We start from the raw sequence: 20,657 nt of genomic DNA, 5'->3' as shown, positions 1-20,657 counted from the left end.
GTGTGTGTGTGTGTGTGTGTGTGTGTGTGTGTGTGTAGTGTGTACTAAAATTGAACCTATTCCCACCGACAATAAGATAGTTTTTTATTAACAATCACCAAATTAGAGGAAATTTATAACTGGCAACAATCAGTTACCTCTCAACTTAACGATTCTTTAATATTTTGTAGAAGTTTCACAGCAAACCGGTAACGTCAGGTCTGATACAAACATAATAGAAGGATGCATATGAATTTTCATATGTATAAAGTAGATGTATAAAACACGAGATCTCTACATACATATAAACGATAGATGTCTTATAATGTCAAGTCGTCTCCATGCATTTTCAGTAGTCGTAGTATGGTATTAAATTTATATTTTCAATAATGTTTTATATGAATGTTTTCTTCAAGCTGATTGACGGGGATTGCCTTTAAAATTTTTATGATGTCATTTTTTCATGTTATTTTTGGGGTGTGGGGTGTGGGGAGGATGTCACGAGCCTTTCCGTTATTTGTTCAATGATTAAACTATTTCTCAGGTGTGAAAGGTTGGTCATCTTTGTAACACATCGAGAAGAAAATTGGCGATTATCAGTGATTTAATGAGATTAAAAAAATTATTTCAAGCCGTTATCTACCTTGCGTCGTTGAAACGTAAGGAAAGATTCAGATGACTTACATCCAGCCACATCGATCATAAATTTGTAGTTTGAGGCAAAATATTGGTAATGATTATAATTTAAAGCTTTTACGATCAGTTTGAAAGATTAATTTTTAAAGACTATTTACACCTATATCTGATAGTATTAGCTATCAGAATTAGCGTACTTTGTTAACAGAAAACTCAATGTAGATAGTCATAAATATTCTTGAACATTCTTCCAGCAGTTTTCGATCACCTGACAACGTATTCTCATTCTTCCAGCAGTTTTCGATCACCTAACAACGTATTCTAACGATTCACGCATCTAAATGCGTTTTCCTTATTGTTATCATTCATGTGGATAGCATTATAAGATAAAATCTATAAAAGCCATTTCGAGAAAAAGCTACGAAACATTTTTCGAAGCTTAGCTTTTAGATAACTATGAAAAAAAGAGGGGATAGTATGAAACTAAAGTTCGAATCGGAAAATTACCGTAAGTACTAACACGTACTATCTAATACATTGTAGTCGAAATTACACGAAGAAAGAGAAAAACGTAACTTTTGTAATGGTTGTCGAAAACACACTAGACGAAGTATTTGTAATTATATTTTTTAACACTACTGAAAATGTGAGTCATTTTACTTAGTTTTTCAGAACGAATGAAGCAAAATGAATTACAAAATATGCAAATAGTAAATGATTCACTATAGTGCCATAAATGTTTTATTCATAACATGAAAACAAAATTTGACACAAATCGCAGTATAATGATAAAAAGGTTAATAGTGTGCTTTCATAGACCTATGTTTGTAAAAGTTGCTTAGAAAAATATAGTGATAGTTGTAAATGCCGATAATTTTGGGAGTAACACCCCTTGATTTTATATAACATATGTTCTTGTTAGCTCAATTAAAGAAAGCTTTGCAACATTCAGTCTTTCGGACAACAACGTATGAAAGTGATATCTGGCAGCGATCTACAAATCGCATGTAGCCTAGTCAGAACAGCCGTCACTACTGATATATTTGAGAAATTCACAGCATTTTCCTATTCTGCAGTGCCAGTCAAACGAAAATCCGGTTGGAATGGGAAAATGCTGTGAATTCCTCATATAACATATCAATCAAGAGTAACAGTTGTTCTGAGTTACCAGATAGTCCTTTTATAAAGTTAAGTATATCTTAGTTTCACCAGTCCACTGAGCTGATTAATTTATTTACGTTGCTAGGGACCAATTGGTTATATACTTAGCAACGGGGCCTACAACTTATTGTGGGATCCGAACCGCATTATATAGAGAAATGAATTTCTAATCACCAGAAATACATTCCTCTGATTAGCGCTGGCTGCACCTGGGAACTAGTACTTTTATAGACTGTCGTCCGAAAGATTAAGTGTTGCAAAGCTTTATTAATTGGGCTTACAAAAACATATTTTAATGTAAAAATGAACCATAGAAATAGAACATTAATACCACAAGAAAATACTCTAATTTTTTATTTGTACACATACATAGAAGGGTATATAAAGAGAAGCTCATTCCACCAAATCCCATGTCCGTGTTTTGTCGAGTTTCTCGTAAACTTGAGAACGATATTTTGCCGAACTGAAGGAACCGAAAATTTACACGGGGACAATAAAGCACGAACGTCCGACGACGACCCTTCCCTCACGTTAGAGGGAGGCCCCCCGTTGACTCCTGGAGACCATTTGCGACTGATATGCGTGTTTCAGAAGCTTCCTAATAGGCCCAGCAGCCTTATCTCTGGGGACGTCTAATCATGGCAGACAAAGATTTTACGATGTCTCCGATACCTTCTCGTGACTTCAGGGGACCTGACCTGGGGATTTGCACTGTATGTCGAAGGTTTAAAGGCTGCCATAGGCCTACGGATATCTTTGAGTAAGCCGACAGTAGGCGCCTCTTCAGCCTTGGGAACAAGAGGTTTGTAATTGCCTTTTTAATCCACAGAGTCTTTCCCATCAACAACGGATGAAAGGATTGGCCTAATTTACTGCTGTATGAATGTAATGCTTGTTTGACTCCAGTTTATTTTCAAGTGTTGCAGCGTTTAATTGCTCTCAGGATTTTCATTCTTAAGGTGATTTTTAGCCTGAATGTTGAGGGGCTTTTAATGAAACTGAATGAAATCATTCTTAAAGTGATTTTTAGTCTGAATGTTGAGGAATTTTTAATGAAACTAAATGAAAGATGCTTGTGGAACTATAGTTGCTTATAATCATTTATATTAATACATGAAACAAAATTTGTTGTGTATCAATGAAAATTTTTTTTCTTTGTTTCTTTTTACGGCCACCACGTGCGCGCCTGTTTCTTAAACCTTAGATATCTGTACCAAGATCAGAGGGCAAAACCATTCGGCCTATTTTACGACCTGACTGACCGGAGTCACCGGACAGGACCTCTTTAACGTTGTTTTATAACCTGACCTGACCTCACCTGCGGCTCTTTATGGGATGAACGGACGAACAGGCTGATTGAGGGGGCTTGAACCAAAGACCTTTTCGGCAGTGTTATTCGGACTAATTTGTCAAGAGTATTAAAAGCGATTTTCCTTCACAGTTTACCGAGAGCATTTATTGCCCGCTAAGCCCCATAAGATTATGGCTTCTAAAAGCGGAAAATCCCGCCACTTTAATGTGCATATGCGACTGGGCTTTCTCTTTTTATTGCATATTTTATTCATTAATTATTTAGATAAAGCGAGAGTTATCGAAGGTTCGGTGATTACATTATCTCAGGAACTCAAGCTCGTGTAATCTAATATTACAGAGCAATCAATATTATGTCATTCAGTATGTCGCTCACCTAAAAAATGCTACTGATGATGATACTTCTTTTTATGGGAACAATGAATTCCTTAACCTTTAAAATCAGTTTTTGAAAATAACAAGACTGTAAAATGGTCATTGTTTAATAACAGGATTTGGAACTTGGAAATATGCACTGCACTTTGTCTGGCCGTTTAAAAAATGATTAAGAATTAAGTGCCATCCAATTTTGTCATTTATAATGATCAATGATACAGATGAATAAGATGCGGATTTTGATTTGTTCAGTAAGCAATTTTCGCTCAGGGTCTTAACGCAAATTTCGGTGGTAACACTGAACTAATATGAAAATTACTCTCCAGACCAGGGTTGGAGTAATTACACTTGAAGGAATGAATTACAATTACAATTACTTAAAAAAAAAATTACAGTTACAATTACATTCGGAAATAGCATTTACATTACAATTACAGTTACTTAACAACAAATTCAATTAATTTACAGTTACATTTACAACTAATTTCGGTGTCAGAGTAAACGCTAATCTTTGGCACAGGAAACAGTGTATTGGGGCGAGGAAATCGAGCTAATAGGGTTACATAATTTATTTCTAGAAGTGTAAGTGATAGAAGAGGAGCAGAGGTCATATTAAAAGAGTATTTATTAGCACTAGTTAGGAAACACTTGGACTATGACCTTGAGTTCTGGTTACCTTACTATAGGATGAAAAAAGCAACCCATCACTCTTAATGGAGCCCGATCCTTACCACTTGAACTTTATAATTACAAATGAATTACAAATTATACAACTACAATTAGAATTACACGAAATTCTGTAATTAATTACATTTCAATTAAATTTCAATTACAGTTACTCCAACCCTGCTTCAGACTTTTTGTGTTTGTGTAGTACCAAGTTACCACCAACTATTGTAATGAATGCTACATCTCAGAGTTCGCCTTCTGCTCCTCCTTCTCCTCCTCCTCCTTCTTCTTCCCTTGAGGGTGTTGCTATTTCTAATGAGCCATTACCAGATTTTCCTATTATGTGTCCTCCTCCTCCTCCTCCTCCCCCCCCTCCCCCCCCCCTCCATTCCTTCTTCTTCTTCTTCTTCTTCTTCTTCTTCTTCTTCCCTTGTTGGTGTTGCTGTTTCTAATGAGCCTTTTCCAGGTGTTCCTATTATGTGTCCTCCTCCTCCTCCTCCTTCCCTTAGTCGGGGCCGTTGTTGCTGATGAGCCTTTTCCAGGTGTTCCTAGTTTGTGTCCTCCTTCCGTCTGTCTTTCTCTACCTGAGCCCAGGTTGGTCATTGCACCATTTTGTCTTTTGAAGAATTATTCATGCAGACGATGGCAGAATATTTCCATAAAAAAACATATTTTGCCTACAACAAGAATATTTCTAGTTCACTGACAAAAAGCATTCATTACCAAAGCGTATTTTGACTTATGCAGTTAAGAAAGTGGTAAGTAGTCTTGTAGAGGAAGCACCATGAAGCTCACTATATTTTCTGTCGATAAAGAAATATATATATATATATATATATATATATATATATATATATATATATATATATATATATATATATATATATATATATATATATACATATATATATATATATATATAGATATATATATATATATATATATATATATAAGTTCATGGCCATACACCTGTATGCAAAATAAACCTGATAAAGAGAATTCGGAAAATCATTTAAACAAAGAGTGATCTCATATACATTTACATATATATTGTATATATGGATATATGCATAATGGACACATGCATATGTGTTAGAGCATGGATTTGTTTAACTAAAATGAGAGGAAAAATAAAAAAAAGGTGTCACAATCAAATCATGAAACGCATCTCAAGTGAGAATGGTGTCGTCTGAGAAATGTTTTTTTTATTTTTGCCCTTTCCTCCTCAACAGAAGACCATAAAGTCATTTCAGGCCTTCTCTGCGGGGAAGAGCTGTGAAATGGCGTTAAACTGCCATTACCAACTTACTGTCCAATACAGCTTACCCGCCCAGGGTGTTGTGAAGGAGGCGTGTGCCCGTGCTTAACTTAACCTTTCAACGTTTTTCTCCCCACGTAGCCTTTCGGGTATTTCTAATGTCAGTAATGTATCCCCTTCATTTTGCATAAAGTGGAAAACAAAACATACATACAAAAGCATTCCATTGTGTATATTTGCAAGGACTGTACTGAAGAGAAGTAAGTACAAAACTCTCCTGACATAACCAACAATATTGAAAACAAAAAAGAATTCCATAAGAATTAAAGAATTTTTTTTTTTACGATTATTGGCCTGTGGCTATGCAGTAAATTTTCAAGGTTATGGTACTGAGCTGCAAAAATAGAAACATTATTATTACATCAACTGCAAAGGGAATTAATGAGATGGCTGATACTGTTTTTCATCAATTAGCTATAGTCAGCCGTGGAGCAGTTTTTGCTAAAGCACATCGAAGGTCAGCTTCCAAATTCATTCGAGAACCGTGGGGAGCGCATACCCCCTGACAGACCCTTGGCGGACCCCCTGGGGTAAGCGTACCCGAGATTGAAAACCCCTGGTCTAGACCTATAGACCGTGATTCGTCCACAGACGCTTGTACGTGCAGACAAACTAGATATATTTTTTCTCCTTTTACTATTTGGAATGCCTACCACATATGCTTTCAGCAACAAGCAAATCTTACCGTGCATGAAAAATTGTTATAGAGATAAATCTTTGAGCATAGTTATGAGGTTTGACAATGATTTTTATAGCCATGGCTTTATTGAAATGATCCCGATACGAATTGATTTCGATATAGTCCCTTAAGCGCGACAGTGATTGTCGTCATACATATATACATAGATATATACATATATACATAGATATATACATGAAAATTCCATATTCACAACATGAGCACAAACCGATAATTTTATCTAGACGAATGTATGAGGCAACTCAAATGACTAAATTCTTTTGCTTTAGCTTTTAATCCAGGCCAAAACATACACACGTGCTAATCCTCCTAATCCTCTCTCGACCTCAGAAATGTGATAGAAAATCAACGGTCAGTTGTGGCGAGTTATCGGAAATTCCATTGAGCCACCAAGGGCAGAAAGATTAAGCATAAGCTAGCGCTTGTTAATCCTCACAACGGCGGCCCCCTCCCATCCCTGTTCATCTGGCTCGTTAAATAACGGATATCAAAAGGCCACGAAGGATTTCTTGTAGGGTTTTTTGAGGTAATATTTCTTCTTAGCAAGACGGTTGTACTCATTCATTGATTATTTTGTTCATTCATCATCTTCTGGCTTATAATTTTTTGAATTTTGCACCTACTGTATTGGACCTTTTAGGTTTGCTCCATAGGACTATTCACAGAGAATAATAATGATAATAATAATAATAGTAATAATAACATAAGTAGCATCCAGATGGCCATTCTATTTACTGAAGATTGTTTGAAAGAGAGCCTTCTTCCGAAATAATAATAATAATAATAATAATAATAATAATAATAATAATAATAATAATAATAATAATAATAATATGCTTTATGTCAGAAATACCATATACAAATACAGGAAGCCAATACGAGAAAGAGTGTAAAAATAGGAAAAAATATTATCAAGATAAAAAATAAAAGTGGCTAAGTACCATCAATACTAATTACGTCAAGGCCTATAATTTGAATAATAGACTTGAACGTATGAAATTTAATACTATTATTTATTATCTAAAACTTTCTTTCATAACTGAATCTAGTAATTTGAATGTTTTAATAATGTACATTTTAACAGCTAAGTCCTGAATGGGTGAGAAGTAAATTTAAAATACAAGGGGGAATCACGAATGGTTCCGGTTAACTTGAAATGTATATATGTAGATTAAGCAGCCTTGCTGTATCCACCCAATGCTTTCATATTCTGAAGATGAAATACATCACATGTGACACAGGCACTTCTGTATATATATATATGTATATATATATATATATATATATATATATATATATATATATATATATTTTATATATATATATAATATTATATATATATATATATATATATATATATATATTTATTAATTATATCAAGCTGGCCTTATTTTTTAATTTATATATCCTTTTGCCACATATTCTAAACTTGCTTTACCTGACTTGAATTATATAGTTGCTTGACCTTATGAATTTCACTGGTCTGTTCCTCCTTACCGTGTATATATATATATATATATATATATATATATATATATATATATATATATATATATATGTGTGTGTGTGTGTGTGTGTGTGTGTGTGTGTGTATAACAATTATCTTTTAATGAATCTACAGCTTCTAGAAATCTTGTCTTCTGTTCACATTCAGTTATAGGTGGCCAGATATCCAAGATATTTTAAATATCAATTTTATAAACCACACTCTTGTCAAATGAAGGGTGTATAAATGATACACACGTATACCTACATTATATACATGTATAAATATATGTATAAGTGTATATCATTTATTCACCTTTATTTGTCAAGTGTGTGGTTTATAAAATTGATATTTAGAATATCTTGCATAACTGGCCACCTATAACTGAATGTGAACAGAAGACAAGATTTCTAGAAGCTGCAGGTTCATTAAAAGATAATTGTTAATATAATGAAATAGCTTGAATTTCGTGATCATAATAAAAATGATTTTGGGTGAAAAAAAAGCCCATTGAGTTAACCACATAATTGATGGAAAAACTACGTCACGCGATTGGGTTCATTCAGAAGAGCAGAATTTTAAATGCATTTCATTGTAACGGCTTAGAAAATCAATTAGATTTATTTACGAAACTTTAGTTTGAAGTGTGAGTTTTGCGACAGATATTTTCTTTATTTCTGGAAGCCAATCTCGGCGACGCGTCATCTGCCTGTAGACTTGCGTAGTATTGCTGTTTTCGACGTATAAGTGTAACAGTGATTGATTCAGTAACAGTGTTGTCTTATTTTCGTTATGTTTCGCGAATTTCGTACAGACTTTGAAATTATCGTGTGCAACCGCTTACCCTCACGGCACAAATCCTACAGAATAAAATTCGGTTGAGTTTCCTTAAAATGGCGGGGGAATTTATTTTCAAGTTGTTACATTTTTAGCTTTAGACGTGGAAGGCCTATATTCCACTGCTCCCTAAAATGTTGCAGAATTACGTAATAATTTTTTTAATAATAAACCTGGAGCTATGACAATACTATGTTTGCTTATGCCGTCTCCAAAAAGCAGCCAATTCATCGTCGTATTTGGGGTATTCTTTTTGTTCCTGAAAATACTTCCATCATAATGTTATTCATTAATATTTTGATTTACCTGTTTTCATAATATTTGATCTCCTGTATTTGCCAATAACTTCAGTTACGTCTTTCGAATGAACAACGTATTCTTGAGAGGCTTAAACTTCAAGCCAGTGACCCCTGTGGGCTTGTTCTATAATAATAATATAATAATAATTAATAATAATAATAATAATAATAATAAATAATAATAATCATCATCATCATCACATCATCATCATATCATATCATCATCATCATCATTGATGCTCTTTGTGCAGTGCATAAGAACAGAAGAATTGACAAACATGCTATTTAACTGCATCCTTAAGGAAAATATAATTGGACAGATCAATGAAACTTACAACAAACAACAGCTTTCATTTACCCCTGGAACATCCCCCGCCCCCCCCCCCCCACCCCCCCCCCCCACCTCTCTCTCTCTCTCTCTCTCTCTCTCTCTCTCTCTCTCTCTCTCTCTCTCTCCGTCGAAAGATTGAAAGACGAGCGCAGACATGAATTAAACTTGTATCCGACATTTCAAACCTGGAGGTCATTAACAAGAATATGGAAAGAGTTGCCCGGTGGGGGTCTTTAGGGGCTGGGCGGGTAGGAAGCCGAATTAGCAAACAGGTGTCAATGGCCGTTCCTCCGGGAGGTCCAATCATTAGCAGACTTATCTCCCACCTGGAACGACCTGCAGCGACCATTTATAGTGAAGCGGGCAGCAAGTCAGGGTCTCAGTACATCTCCGGGATCTCTCGAGAGACAGTTCGTGACTTCTTATTGTGCCTCTCTGTGTTGGGGATGTTGACTATGGCGGCGTCCGACTGTGAAAGCGACTACTTGAAGGAGGAAGTCGATGAGTATTTCAGTGACGATTTTCATGGTAAGCTACTGCGGTGACAACTCTGCTGAAACGCGAAAGCCGAAATTGGTCTTCGGTTTCCTGATGAAACTACTTATTTATTTTTTTTTTTTTGACATTTACAAGTCGCGGAAACAAGCTTTGTTATAATCGTTTATTAGAAAATCTGTGGATCTTATTTATCTAACTTGATTTATCGTGAAGTATTTTGGAATTTGGTGATTTGTAAGTTCCGACGCTTTTCGGGTAAAACTGGATTCTGTGAACACACTTGTGATTCAGTTTACTAAGTGAACCCAAGCAAGTGGTTTTCTTTTATATCAAAATTAGGAAAATTTTTTATAACAGTTCCAACAACCCATTTTTATCTTTTTTGCCTATTTTTCCTGCTTGATCTACTCTTGTATTTTCAAAAAGTTCGCAGCGATACTACTAACCAGTTTCCGTAAGGTTCAAGAATATGTAAGAATGATGCTTAGTTTAATTTTTTGTTGGATTAATCGGAAAGCGACTGACCATTGCTTAATGCATAATTAGTGAAAACTTCCTTTCGAAGATAAATATTTTTGTATTTTTCTATTACGAAAAATATTGTAAAGATCATGAGTAAGGTCATCATCATCTCCTTTGATGTCACTCTTCTGAGCTTTCGGGTATATTATTCGTAAAATAATACTTAGCATTGATGCTCACTGTGCGGTACGTTACTCCACTTTGGACTGTGCATTTAACAACCGTTATTTATAGACGTCGTTTAGTTTTTCGAAGTTGATGGCAACATCAAGACAACTATTTGGTTTACTTTTTTTTTGGTAGTGAAAACGGGAAATAAGTATTTATCGAAATGAGTATTTCAAGCTTGATTTTGTCTTATAACTGCATTCAAGAGAAACCCTACTTTTACAGTGAACGGAACCTAATTCGTTATTCGTAACTTTACTATAATCAGAGTCTTAACCGTTCATCGCCCAAAGGATATTTTTTAACAGTTATATATTTTTAGATTTTTTTCTCCTGTTTTAACGTCACTGATGGTATAACAACTTATATTCCACAGTTATCGTCTAAGAATAATCTGGACAGATATCTAATTTTGTTGGACTGACAAAACGACCAATGACTGGAGAATATTGTTTCGGGGCTGGGTCCATCATGGAAAAGAAAAAAAAATAATAATCACATATTTCCTCGAGAATATCAGTTTTTTTCAGACTGACTTAATAACTTCTGCTAACTTCCAGTCTTATTTTCCTCTCTGTTCTTTGTTTTATTTTATTATTTTTTTCATGGATAGGGTGGTAAAATTTTATTGCATTCCTTGCCTGTGTAGTGAATGCATGAATGCACTTGCAAACGCATTATGAATTTTCGAATGAACTATTGTATTTGTTGAATATGAAATATATTTGAATTGGAGAGAGAGAGAGAGAGAGAGAGAGAGAGAGAGAGAGAGAGAGAGAGAGAGAGAGAGAGAGAGAGATTTGGTTGGGGCACTTACTATATAAAAAGTGTATTGAGAGGACTTAGTAAACTTTCTCTCTCTCTGATTTATAGTTCTTTACCATCTAATGTATTGTAGCAAACTATATTAAAAAAATTACGACTACGGAATAAACTGCCACCAGAAGTTGTAAACAGCAACGGTGTGAAAGAGTTTAAAAGAAAGCTAGACAGAATTCCATTAGGACACTATGAATGCGCAGTAAAACCTGCTCCTTGAGATGAGTGAGCACACGATGTCTCCTCGGATGGGCTGACAAGTCTTTGAGACATCCTAATCCTTGTAACTCCTTGTAACGTCAATTCATGGTTTGACTTTTGAAATGACCAGATAGCATCGAGATAGAAAAATCACAACATCAGTTGGTTAATTATTATTACTAGAATACCAGGTATCGATGACAATATTCCTCAATCACATTTATAATTAATGATAGGAGTAACAATATAGCCATTATTTTTTTTTAACATCGGTGAATGGGTTAAAACTGAGAAAGTCTTAATGCAATTATAGTTTAAGATGGTTGTGCGGTATATATGATACTAAACAAAAAGGATATTGAAAACATTATTTGATTCGATACAGAGATTTTCTTTGGAATTTGAAGGCTGTGTCCGGTGGGCCCATTTTGGTGGCTTTACTTAGCATCTTTAAGCGGGATTTTGCATCAAACAGTCGAAATTGATGGAGAAATTTGTCTCGTTTAGGTAAATGTTAATTAACGAACGTTCGATTTTGCAGCGAACAAGGGGAAAAATATGGTACTTGGTGAATTAGTTAGCAGCTACATCCTACAAGGTGCCAGATAATGCTAACGTGTATGTGTGACATAGCATGAGAGGATGCTATATTTTTATTTTTTTTTTTAGAAAATTTTTTTTTTACATATTAATGGAAAGAAGTGCTAATTGTTGTTTTATTTTTATTTTTCTTTCTTTATTTTATTTTAATTTTATTATTATTTCTATTTATTTTATTTTCATTATATTTTTCTTTCTTTATATTCCATTACCCTAGCTGACTTCGAAATTTCTCTCCAGTTTCCTTATTCTATTTTCATGAATTTCAACTTATTATTCTTATTCTGTTTTCCCAGTTTAGTGTTTTGTGGTAAGTAACTTTTGCGTAGTGGATTTAAATCATTTGCTTACCTTCTACTAAAAATCTTCGCTTTTTGATAAATTACTGATGACTGCTACCGTCTGCTGTTTTGAAATAACCTGCTTTCGTCAATGTGGATTTGGGCACTGTCTATTTTTCCAGCACTTGAATGATTAAAGATTGATAAAGGAGAGTTTGAATGCTCACTTATCTAGTGTGTATATATACATACACACCCACTTACAGACACACACATTTATACTATATATATAGTGAACATATTGTTAAATCTTCTGCAATCTAAATATGTATTTCTCTGTATCATATCACATGTCGTAAGTAGCCTCCTTTGGGTGTTTTTTGTTTTGTTTTTTATTTAAATCGAATAAAATTGTTCGCACCTTTTGAATTTAAGATTAATTTTGCATTGACTGCATTGGCAACAGAAAATGAAAGCGTTTATGAACCGTAAATTTTTTTTTTTTAATAGATCGAAAACGCTTTGGTCACCAAGACCCAGACTGAACTTCCTTCATTTCTCTTTACAGATGTTGGCGAAAAGCCATCTCAGTCCTGTTCAGCTGAATCAGAGGACGACAAAAACAAGAAGAAGCGTCAGCGACGCCAGCGCACTCACTTCACATCCCAGCAGTTGCAAGAGCTGGAAGCAACGTTTGCCAGAAATAGGTGAGTGGTCCAGAGGTGGCTTTGGTTTCTGCCGAATTCTGGGAAGGTTTTCTCGGTCATTCTAGGCAATAACTCCGCACGGACTGCAAGGAACGCTCCCACAAATGCCAAAGCCACTAGGGATTGGGGTGTCTAATGTATTTCGCCGTGTTTAGTACTAGCCCCTGGGGGTTAATTAAAGTCGACCCCCCAAAAAATAACGGTAAATTCTCTATAAGCAACCCAAATTCTACATGAAACTGTAATTTCCAAAGAAATACCCGACGCGGAGTTATTACCTAGATCTACCGTTTCCTCTATTTCTAAAGAAACCGCTTTTTATTTAATGTAAAGGTGGCTTTGTTAGGATTAAAAGATAAAAGTCTAGGGGGATAAGAAGGCTGAAATTACACGGTAAAGGCAAAACTTGAGCAAGCTCAAATAAAGAGTAAGTTGCTTGAGGAAACAGGTGGGCAGGCAGTGCAGTGGCTCCTGGAAAGCTACCGAAAGAAAATTTGGGACTGCATCTTGAAAAAAAAAAAATAATCGTCCATACGCAGTTGCAAAGCTGTTAACTCAGGAATTGCTGAAGTTTCTGGTAAATTCTGTAGGATCGATCGTTTTCAATTTCATTAAACTTTATTTGCTGGTCCACTAGTATAGTGGTTAGTGGCGTGAATGCCATTAAGATGTCGCTTGTTCGCGTCTACCTAGGGTGGTGAAAAATCAATGGTTCTGTACCATGATCAGTAACTGCTGTTGTGTGGGGTCTGCGGTGAGAGTTTGAAAAAAAAATCTTTGGAAACTCGAATTTCAAGTCGATGGCCCCATGGTGCTTATTCCATGTAATTAGGTTTCGTCTACTTGGAACATTAACAATATTAACAACAACAACAACAATAATAACAATAACAATAATTTTCAGGGTCTCATGACTTCACATTCCATTAGTCCCTATTGTATACTAGAGGTTCCGCCAGGTTCCCGATATTTTTGTTGAGTTTTTGATCAAATGTTTCGACCTTTTTGCTCAGAACTAGTTTTCTAACGGGCGCAAAGACGAGTGAAACATAACTTTATATTTTTTTGTAGCAATGACAAAGGTTCATGATATCTTTTTTTTTTTTAAAAGCGTTTCCGTTGGGTGATTGATACATTTTTATAATATTCTCAGGAACTGGTTAAGTTTATACAAATGTCATTAAATTTGATTGTTTCAGATAGTTTTTGTAAATTATATGTAAAATTTTAATTATTTTTAAATTTATAAAAGATGATAAGTTTTGGTATCTTAGAATTGGCATAGATGTTTGAACATATTACATTGTTATATTCGGGGGTATATAATAATATATCAATTCTGTTGCCGCTCTTTTGTTAAGGAATCATTTAAAGAGGTTTCAATTAGCGTTTTCTTAGATTAAAAAATTCCAAGTTAATCTTAAATCAGGGTTAACAAGAGCTTATGAAATTTTCTTTATGAATTTGGGCACTGTTGGCATTTGTTTATATATACAAATGTCTGAGAATTAACTGGGCTCTATATCTCTTACATCTGAACTCTGCAATTCGATCTAATCCATCACATGTATTAGTCATGTTGGTATGCGCATTTTAACCTTGATGACAATATTAACCAGTTGCCATTTGTTGTCTAGTCTCTCTCTCTCTCTCTCTCTCTCTCTCTCTCTCTCTCTCTCTCTCATACACGTCACATCTGTTATTTTCCCCCATCACCAACTTTTCCTTCAATCTCCTCTCATTTTCTTAATTCTTTCTTGTCGTATTCCTACCCATGATATCCCACTTCCCTCTCCTTTTCTCCCTTCCTCCCCGTCTTCCTCCTAACCATTTTCTCCCTCCCTACTGTTCCCCTCCCCCCTCTTTTCCCTACCGTTCCCCCCAGTGAAATCAGTGCCATTCAGTCTGACAAAATGTCTTCCCGGTGAGTGTATCAAGCTCGAGTCGCGTTTTTGCTCAGTGATGTCACCGGGTGGAGCTTACAGCGTCTTGACATCACACCAGTTTGTTATGACGTTTTTCAGTTTTTTTTTCATGTCCAAATGTTAGCATTTTTGGGGTCTTATTCGACAGCGCTTGCTCTGGGCGTGTCACTAACGCAACGACTCGTATGGCCTTGTAATTGTATATAACCAATTGGTCCTTATGTTTTACTGCTTTCTTAAGTGGTCAGGATTTATCATCACTCCCTCGGCAGCTGGTTATTTCTGAATATAAACAGACAGTGACTTTCACAAGCCCAAGTCGTAAAAGTAACTGATGTGAGCTTAATCCGTGGGATAACTGGCGAACAGTCAGTAGAATTAATTTTTAAAAATCTGTGGTCGTTTTCCCATAACACCCCGAGAGTAGACGGTGGGAATTATATAATTTGTTTTGGTGGATGTTTAAATTTCTCTCCAGAATTAATTCTTGCATGATAAGTTTTTATTTTATTTTTATATTCTTTAACAAATTTGCGTACTGCTATATTTTCTCCTGTGGTACCCTGAATTAAATTCTTGTTTTCTCATTTTCTAGGTATCCAGATCTGAGTGCTAGAGAAGAGATAGCCCTTTGGCTCAACCTGAAGGAAGCCCAAGTGAGGGTAAGTATTCGACTCAATTTGGTTGTAGCGAGAATCTAATCTCTCTCTCTCTCTCTCTCTCTCTCTCTCTCTCTCTCTCTCTCTCTCTCTCTCTCTCTCTCTCTCTCTCTCTCCTTCCTGTGACGTAATGTGCAAATTTAGACTTACGTTTTTTAAAGAGTCCGTATTTTGCATAAAAATCTTTTTCTGGTGTACGATCGTTAGCTTTAGTTTTGCAAATATTTTAAGTATTAGCCGCTATAGAGTTACAGTCTAAGCCCCGTTTCTGACAGATCTTAAATTGGCTGAAAATGAACAAATATTCCAGAAACAGTATAAAAAAAAGCGTCCAAAAGTGTTGAACGGTACATGTAGCCATATATTTTTAAAGGATGCGAGCGGTCACCTGATGTAAAAGCACTCGGTATATGGACAAGTGTTCTTGAGACGATTTACTGGAAATGGATAATTACTGACTTAAATTATAATGCTGTGAGAGAGAGAGAGAGAGAGAGAGAGAGAGCGCGTTATTGACTTTGACAACTATATCATAGTTGATTTGCAAAATTGAAATAGAAGTTTATACACTGATCTTGACCTTGCATTTAGTACTGAAAAAGCCGCTATTCGAAAAATAGAGAAGAATCTCTAAAAGCGTAACGCTGCTGAGGTATGCATTACTTTTAATAAAGTTTGCTTGAGAGAGGGTCTGCTTCCTAAATATGAAAAGGCTGCAAATGCTACGTAAACCTGATTTTCATTGAAGCGTCACACAAAAATAATTCATTTGATTGAAATCACAACTTTGTCATTTCGGATCTGGCGTCTTCGGTCTTCAGACTACTGATCCTTGAACTACGCATATTTGGAATCGCAACGAAATGCGTTTCCTGCATCTCGACCGCTATTTGTAAAGGAGAACCTTCAGTAACTTCAGTTATATGTTGCCTAAACAATCTTTCTCCACTTTCACCGTTTTATTTTCAAACTGGATCAAGGTTAACTTTTCCAATATTTAGAGGTTACTTTGAGGAATATTTAACAAATTTGATGTTAGTCAGCACTAGGAGCAATACTGCTATATTAATTCTTTTCAGTGTGATAATATTCAATATAATTTTAGGATATGTTGCTTATGTTCTATAAACTTCAAAGACAAAGATTTTCCAGTCTCTTGTTAAGATCATCATTGGCAGCAATTTTATGACTGTTTCGTAAACATTGAATACAATCAAAGGTCACTTTTACACTAAAGGCACAAGCTGCCATTATATTAACGAGGATTAATTCACGTTGCGGATAATTACAGTAATAATGAGTCGACGTTTTACTTAGTTGGATTTTCCTATTTTGGAACAGAAAGATTTCCACGTGGTGGTGAAACTTGATTGACATTCAGCGTTGACAATTAGACTTCTGGATGAGTAATTACTGTTCGCTGTTAAAATCCAGTTTAGTGCAAGTCCTCATTCCAGTAACAGCTACTTGAAAAACACACGATTCAAAGTAAACCTTTCTCTTTCAATCTCTGTACTGCTCAAATGACTCCAGTTCCAAAGAGGTATTTCGAAGCGTTAGAATATCATTTCGAGTTCGATTGTCCTCTGGAATAAAGGCATAAGTACATCGTCCCGTCCAGCAATCATGAAACCCGGAACCGAAAAAAGAGAGGAAGAATGAGCAATCGGGCATTGTGCCTCGCTTCGCTCCATAATACCAGCGAACGGGAGTAACAAGTCGGGCGACATTAATCAGTGACTTATCGCACACGAGGTGCGGTAGTCAGTGTTCCATTAAGCATCGCCAATTTGTTACGAGCGAAGCTGCGACAACCTGCGTTCAAAAGCTTTATAAATGATTGCCCTCTAGTCACCCTTTGTTATCTTTAAGCGTAATCTAAAGCTTGATAAGCTTGATAGAAAGCTTAACAAACAGCCCTGCGCTACGTATCACCGAAGCAAATGTCAGCAGGCTCATTGCTGCTGTTGCTGCAAGAGCTGCCTGCAGCTGTCACAGCAGTCTCTCTCTCTCTCTCTCTCTCTCTCTCTCTCTCTCTCTCTCTCTCTCTCTCTCTCTCTCTCTCTCTCCCCTGATTTGTTTGGCATGGCATGGAATTTGGCGAGGACAGTATCTCGTTGCTTTATCTTGATTCTGGTTTGTTACAAAAATATTCTTATCCTTGCACACACGTCAACTGAAAGAGCAAAGGAAATATATACAAATGTTAGTGATAGTTATGGAAAGATTTTAGACTTGGCGCATACTTACTTTCAACACCAAATGTCCTAATTTCTAGTTATTGGAAGAGCGGTGGTCATTGCATGATTGCCAGATGACCTGATTGAATATTTGTTTGCCATTCAGATGTGAATTACCAGGAAAAAATAGGTTTTTTTTTTTACTAATCTGTGATCATGAAGTAGTGAATAAAAAATCAATAGTATTGTCATAATATATATCTGGCATACATTCTGTAAAACAATAACCCTTTATAGCTGTCCAGGAGCAAGAAGAAATATTTCTCGTAAATATAATTAAGAGGGAACTTTAACCTGTTATTGAATCCCAATTTTTTTTTTTTTAGAGGATTTTAGTTGAATTTTTCTCACTCGCTTTCCTCTCCAATTCCAGATTTGGTTCAAGAACCGCCGGGCCAAGTGGCGGAAGCGAGAGCGCCATGCAATGACGGCAGCGATGCCGGGAGACCTGAAGGGCGGTTGGGGGGCTCAGCTCAACGGCCTCGCCTGGCCTGACGACGGCCTCTACTCCGGTTATTCATCGTACAACAACTGGGCCAAAGTCACCCCGCCTCCGCTGGGCGCGAAGGGCTTCGCCTGGGGCTTCAACGGGGTCAACATGAACCCCCTCATGAGCCAGCAGCCGACAGCCATGTCTCCCATCAACTGCTTCCAGACGCCTACACAAAGCATGGGTGGGTCTGCAAACCTGATGCCCACTTCAATGTCCTCCTCTTTAGGGTCCAGCGCTGCCCCGTGCCCATACCCAGCTCCAACACCCCCTTACGTGTACCGCGATCAGACCTCTTCCATGTCCTCTTCCATCGCCTCTCTCCGTCTCAAGGCCAAGTCTCACTCGCCAGCCTTTTCGTACTCGAGCGGAGGCACGGACACTCGATCTCCACCAGCGCCCGACAACAACGCCTTCTTCGCAGCAGCCGCTGCTCCCACAGACAAGTTTTCGTGCATGAACACGGTGATCGCATAACGGCCATGGCGGCACACGCCCCAAGACAAGGAACTGGAATTCAGGTTTGGTGCCAATGGCATGGCATTCGATGCCGGTCAGTACATTGCGTCTCAAGCTCTCGTGGCCGCCGAAGAAGCCGAGCTGTGGGGAGATGAAGCCGGGCAGACGTCCTCGTCTTCCTCCTCCATCTCTGCCGCAGCAGCTCCCACCGCTGCTGCTTCTGCTGCTGCGGCTGCGGCTGCTGCCGACGAGGCTCATCAACTCGTGGACAAATTCTGGTTTGTCCACGACAACGTGAGGCTGAGCAATGGACGCAATGTGACGCTCTTTGGCCCATAGACTGAATTGAAGAGGTAGTACTACATGTTACTAAGAGAGTGAAGGAAAGGCGGTTTCTGCCGTCTGGGCGTAAGATAGAACAGAAAATTTGGGTGCTGTTGCTGCTGTTGCCAATGCGATAATTATGAATTAATTCCCCAACATAATGTGTGATTCTGTGGAATTCTCCTGTTGGTTATGATTCTTGTAATGAAGATCCTCCTCCATTGATTCAAGTATTACATCTTCCCAGGATGGACGACTAACTTAGGACGTTTTATCCAGTGCACGTGTGCATACTATTGTGTAGAGACTGAACTGTTCTTTTCATATATTTATGTATATGGAGAAAAAAATAAAAAAAATCCAAAAATAGTTAAATCGATGCATCTTTTTTCATTGATAGAAATGTGTACATACAGGTATTCAATAATGGTAATATAATGATAATTCTAGTTAAATGATAACCATACTGTACCTATACATTACTCACTTCCGGCACCCAGCGTTTTGTCACAGGTATGAGAGTGCCACCATCTCCATTTCACCCACAGACATGCATCAATAAGGTATATATTATAACCCCTCCCCTCCCCCCCTTAATCTTTGATCATTTTCTTCATCGATCTCTCATTGCAAAAAAGTGATTTACCTACGTTATATGTATAGTACATGTTAGTGTGCAGCAAATAAAAAAGTTGTATATACATATATCTTAAGCGAGACCATTGCTTTTTAACCCGGGATGACTTCATCTTTGGAACTGTGTGTGTGTGTGTGTTTGTGAGAGCGCGCGAGAACGTTTGTGTAAGTGCGACCATCGAATGGAGAGAAATATCATACAGGTAATTCCTTTCTTGACTCTTTGACCTGGTGTGTCGCGGACCTTCGTCATGCAACGTGTCAGTAGTCTTTTTCTGTTTATAGTTACTTCGTATAAGTTACGGAATCTGCTGGCGCTCGCCTGCACAGCAGAGTGTGGAGGGTAACAGATGTTTCAGGTGACTCTCCACGAAAGCTTTCTGGTCGTCAGTTTCACATTTATTTACACGGCTTCCTGATTTCGGTTGGGGTCTTCTCATATTTACGGATGAAGTTTCTGACGTCGCTTTAAAACTTGTTGCTTATTCAGTAAGTTATTTATAAGCCACAGTGTATGAAGTACTGGGTTCTGAAGCGTTCATTTTAATATATGTATTCAATTGAAACTAACAGCAGTTGGTACATTTTACAAATAGCACGTATTTTGTTTCCTAAGGCGAAGTGCTACCGCTGATTTCGTTGGCACAAATTACACCGTAGAATAATTTTTAGAATTTTATAGCCAGTCTGCGTTAATTTTGGCTAGTCGACTTCTGCATAAAGCGTCAAGATCATTGCGCGTTTGAGTAAAAGAAAATAACGAATGACGTTTAAAAAAGAAATAGTCACAACCGCCTTTGGAAAACTCTTCAGTAAACTTTGCTCTTCAACCGTAGATCACTAACACTTAAGTTTTACGCTTGATTCTCAGGAACCAGACTTATTTATTATTGAACGTTTAGTTGGGATTTAGAGTTTAAAACAAACCAGGTGGCGAGCACGACTGAAGATGACCAAAGCCGATATATGTTTAAATTTTCACCTTAGGTCTCTTGGTCAAATACTTCAAGGTATTCCTTTCTGGTC

At 36.9% G+C, this 20,657-nt stretch overlaps 1 protein-coding gene across 2 annotated transcripts in view; it reads left to right on the top strand.

The window, feature by feature from the left end:
* Nucleotides 1-18,689, top strand: part of LOC135216334 (pituitary homeobox 2-like) — a 66,865-nt gene extending 48,176 nt beyond the window's left edge. Inside the window, exons 1-4 of one of the 2 annotated variants that reach the window (XM_064251536.1) lie at nucleotides 9,373-9,630; nucleotides 12,760-12,898; nucleotides 15,419-15,485; nucleotides 18,096-18,689. In XM_064251536.1, the coding sequence (XP_064107606.1) occupies nucleotides 9,381-9,630; nucleotides 12,760-12,898; nucleotides 15,419-15,485; nucleotides 18,096-18,689 (1,050 nt within the window). In that variant the 5' untranslated portion in view covers nucleotides 9,373-9,380. Of the gene's footprint in view, nucleotides 1-9,372; nucleotides 9,631-12,759; nucleotides 12,899-15,418; nucleotides 15,486-18,095 lie in introns of those variants that run through there. The other variant, XM_064251535.1, reaches the window with a different exon arrangement.
* The last annotated feature ends 1,968 nt before the right edge of the window (nucleotides 18,690-20,657 follow it).

Source organism: Macrobrachium nipponense, chromosome 6, assembly GCF_015104395.2.
Source record: "Macrobrachium nipponense isolate FS-2020 chromosome 6, ASM1510439v2, whole genome shotgun sequence".
Classification (NCBI taxonomy): domain Eukaryota; kingdom Metazoa; phylum Arthropoda; class Malacostraca; order Decapoda; family Palaemonidae; genus Macrobrachium; species Macrobrachium nipponense.
This window is presented reverse-complemented; position numbering and strand designations above follow the sequence as displayed.